We start from the raw sequence: 3334 nt of genomic DNA, 5'->3' as shown, positions 1-3334 counted from the left end.
AGGCTGAGGGGTGACCTTATAGAGGTTTACAAAATTATGAGGGGCATGGATAGGATAAATAGGCAAAGTCTTTTCCCTGGGGTCGGAGACTCCAGAACTAGAGGGCATAGGTTTAGGGTGAAAGGGGAAAGATATAAAAGAGACCTAAGGGGCAACCTTTTCACACAGAGGGTGGTATGTGTATGGAATGAGCTGCCAGAGGATGTGGTGGAGGCTGGTACAATTGCAACATTTAAGAGGCATTTGGATGTGTATATGAATAGGAAGGGTTTGGAGGGATATGGGTCGGGTGCTGTCAGATGGACTAGATTGGGTTGGAATATCTGGTCGGCATGGACGGGTCAGACCAAAGGGTCTGTTTCCATGCTGTACATCTCTATGACTCTATGACTCAATGAGAACACTTTGAGAGCTTTCAGGGGATTAGACAAAGTTAGCACGGGTTAAGGAAAGGAATATCATGCTTAACTGTCCTTCTGAATTCTTGAGGAGGTAACAATCTAAGAATGGATGAGGGAGAACAGGTGGATGTCAGGTATTTGGATTTTTAGAAGACTTTTAATACTTGCACTCATAAGGGGTTAAAGATAAACCACATGGGAAAGGGGTAATGTATTGGCATACAGTGAGAATCTGTTGACAGAGAGGAAACATAGAGTGGGAATAAATGGGTCTTTTACTGAGTGGCAGAGTTTGGGTAATGCAGGGATCAGAGCTTAATCTCCAGCTATTAACAATGTGTATAAATAACTTGGATGGGGAAAACAAATGTAACATTTCCAAGTTTGCTGAGAGGCTGGATCATGAGGAGGATATAAGGTGGGTTCAAGGTGATTGAGACAAGTTGAGTATATGGGTACAAACATAGTGGTGTCTGGTGGGAGGATGGAAAATGTAACCCCACTGTTTAAAAAGGGAGGGAGAAGATGCTGAGAAAATTGAAGGTCATTTGTACGAAGGCTCAAAGAAGAGACTGTGAGATTTTCCAGACTGGAAGTTAAAGGCAGAACGAAAGTAAACTCTTTGGAGTGACTGAAAAGAGAATTCTCCCGAGTGTGAGTACCGTAAATGGGCCCTTTTGGGATTAATACAATTATATTATTTTACTGCACGTTTCAAAATCTTGAAATTTGTGTAAAGTGTTAATATCTTGGTCTATTCTATTTTACCGGCATTTGTTAATAAAGTTGTGTTTTGTTGTTCAGTTCAAACCTGCAGCATTGAAGTTTGTGCTTTCAGTGAAAGACCACCTCATTCAGACAAAACAAAATCCAAACAGAGTTTACCAAATCAGATTTCAGTCAGGCTCTGACTCGTCCAGAAATAACTTGGGCTGGGATCATAAGCAGCAGTGGCTTTTGGCAGGAGTTTTGAATTGACTGGCTTTGTGAGGGATCTCTGCCTTGTTTTTAAATATAACAGTTTTGGGGTGGCTCTGGTTATAAAGCTGCTGTATTGTAGTGAACTTTATTGTCTGGGAATTTGAAGACGACTTTGAACATTGTGGACAGTTTCCTGGAAGTGGAAGATATAATGGTGGTTTATTTGTTAAACCGAGAGAGTTGGTCGATAAATACAGGCAGAAGTAAAAGTAGGATGTTGTAAAGGTGGGCTGCATCATGTGACGATCCAACATTTAGAATTGGAATAAAGGATGCCTGAAACTGGGATGTCCACAACTGGAATTAGCTGAGGTACAATCAAAATGAAAAAAAAACTTGGCTGGTTTTCCCTTTTCCCTTGTAATTTTAAAACTTTTCCCGCAAAACTATCAATGAGAACTGAAATAGTCAAGCAGTGCCAGAATTACATTGAGGATTGGGAACGGTAACTGAATTCTCTGGACAGACTGAGGATCGTGCTGCTGTTTATGGACATGACCCCTCTCCTTCAGCCCCTGTGAAGGCTTCACTCACCCTCATCCTCCAGTGCTCCCAGATACTCTGTGTATATATGCTCTCTCAGTTCTTGCTTCCTGGCCACCTCTGGATTCTCAATCACAGGGGGTGGCACCGAGGGGGTTAGAGATTGGCGGCCTAGAAAGAGACACAAACATACAGAGAGCCTCAGGAGGATTCAAGAATTTTCTGGAGCTGTACACAAGAAATATAATAGTCTTGTTTCATCACGGAGAAAACTCCCCAAGTCATCTTGGCACAGAATCTTACAATTGTTACAAAACAGAAAGCCATTTGGCCCATTGTTCTCTGTGCTAGCTCTCTGAAGTAACAATTCAATTCACCAGCTTTAAGAAATGGAGGAATGCCATGGATGGTTAGGGTGATGTGCACAATTCATCCCCAAGATATATTCGCAATCCAATCCTCATCTCATCCCTAAATTTATCACACCACCAGATTCCCAGACCATTCCCACCACTTGGTTCCAGTTTTATTCCCATCACCAGATTCCCAATCTGCCTCACTCCCAGATTCCCAATCCATTCCCACCCCCAGATTCCCAGTCCATTCTCACTCTCAGATTCTCCCACCCCCAGATTCCCAGTCCATTCTCACTCTCAGATTCCCAATCCATTCCCTCCACCAGATTCCCAGTCTGTCTCACTCCCAGATTCCCAGCCCATTCCCAGTCTAGCTTGTTTCCAGTCAGAGGGAAAATCACCTTTTTTCTTATCTGCTGACTTCCCTCCCTTTTTTTTGGAGTCTTTTCCAGCTGACTTCTGCAATTCCTTTTCCTTTTCTTCTTTCAACTTCTGTTCTTTCCTCTCCTCTTCCTCCTTGATTCTCATTTCTGTCTGAATCTAAAGTCAAGGGAAAATGAATTGAAAAGAAGGAGAAACTGATCACTGATTGACAGGAACAAATTCCTGCAGATGCTGGAATCTGTACTGAAAACAGAAAATGCTGGAGATCCCAGTGGGTCAGGCAGCATCCGTGGAGAGAGAGCAAGCTAACGCTTTCAGTCCATCAGAGCTGAGGTGAAGTGGGAGGGAGCAGCATTTATGCGGTGGAGGGAAGGTGGGGGTAGTGGGTGTGGGGTGCTGGTGATTGGAATGTGAGACTGGACATTGATTGGGTTTGATTGCTTGTGGACATTATCTGAGCAGTCACGTAACTCTCAATGAAAGAGACAACGATCAAAATTGCAACGACCAGGTTCAGAGGGACAGGTTTGTAATTCTGCAAATCTATACTGAGAAAGATGCGTAAAGATTGGTTCCAGTACTAAGCTTCATTGAACGTACAACACAGTAGCAAAGAATGGATTGCCTAAAAGAGAAGTTTGGAAGGTAAGACCAACTTATCATAAGGAAATCTACAAAGCAGCAGCCATTGTGAACAACAGGAGCAAGCAAGTAAATTGCCAGGCTCTG

The 3334-nt window shown here is 43.0% G+C and overlaps 1 protein-coding gene across 1 annotated transcript in view; it reads right to left on the bottom strand.

Moving 5' to 3' along the window:
* LOC122558017 (sperm flagellar protein 2-like) overlaps positions 1-2837 on the bottom strand; it is a 15501-nt gene extending 12664 nt beyond the window's left edge. Inside the window, exons 1-2 of the mRNA XM_043706351.1 lie at positions 2623-2837; positions 1917-2036 (exon numbers count right to left, since the gene is read on the bottom strand). Of these exons, the coding sequence (XP_043562286.1) occupies positions 1917-2036; positions 2623-2749 (247 nt within the window). The 5' untranslated portion in view covers positions 2750-2837. The remainder of the gene's footprint in view (positions 1-1916; positions 2037-2622) is intronic.
* Between the last annotated feature and the right edge of the window lie 497 nt (positions 2838-3334).

This window comes from Chiloscyllium plagiosum, chromosome 16 (genome assembly GCF_004010195.1).
Source record: "Chiloscyllium plagiosum isolate BGI_BamShark_2017 chromosome 16, ASM401019v2, whole genome shotgun sequence".
NCBI lineage: Eukaryota > Metazoa > Chordata > Chondrichthyes > Orectolobiformes > Hemiscylliidae > Chiloscyllium > Chiloscyllium plagiosum.
This window is presented reverse-complemented; position numbering and strand designations above follow the sequence as displayed.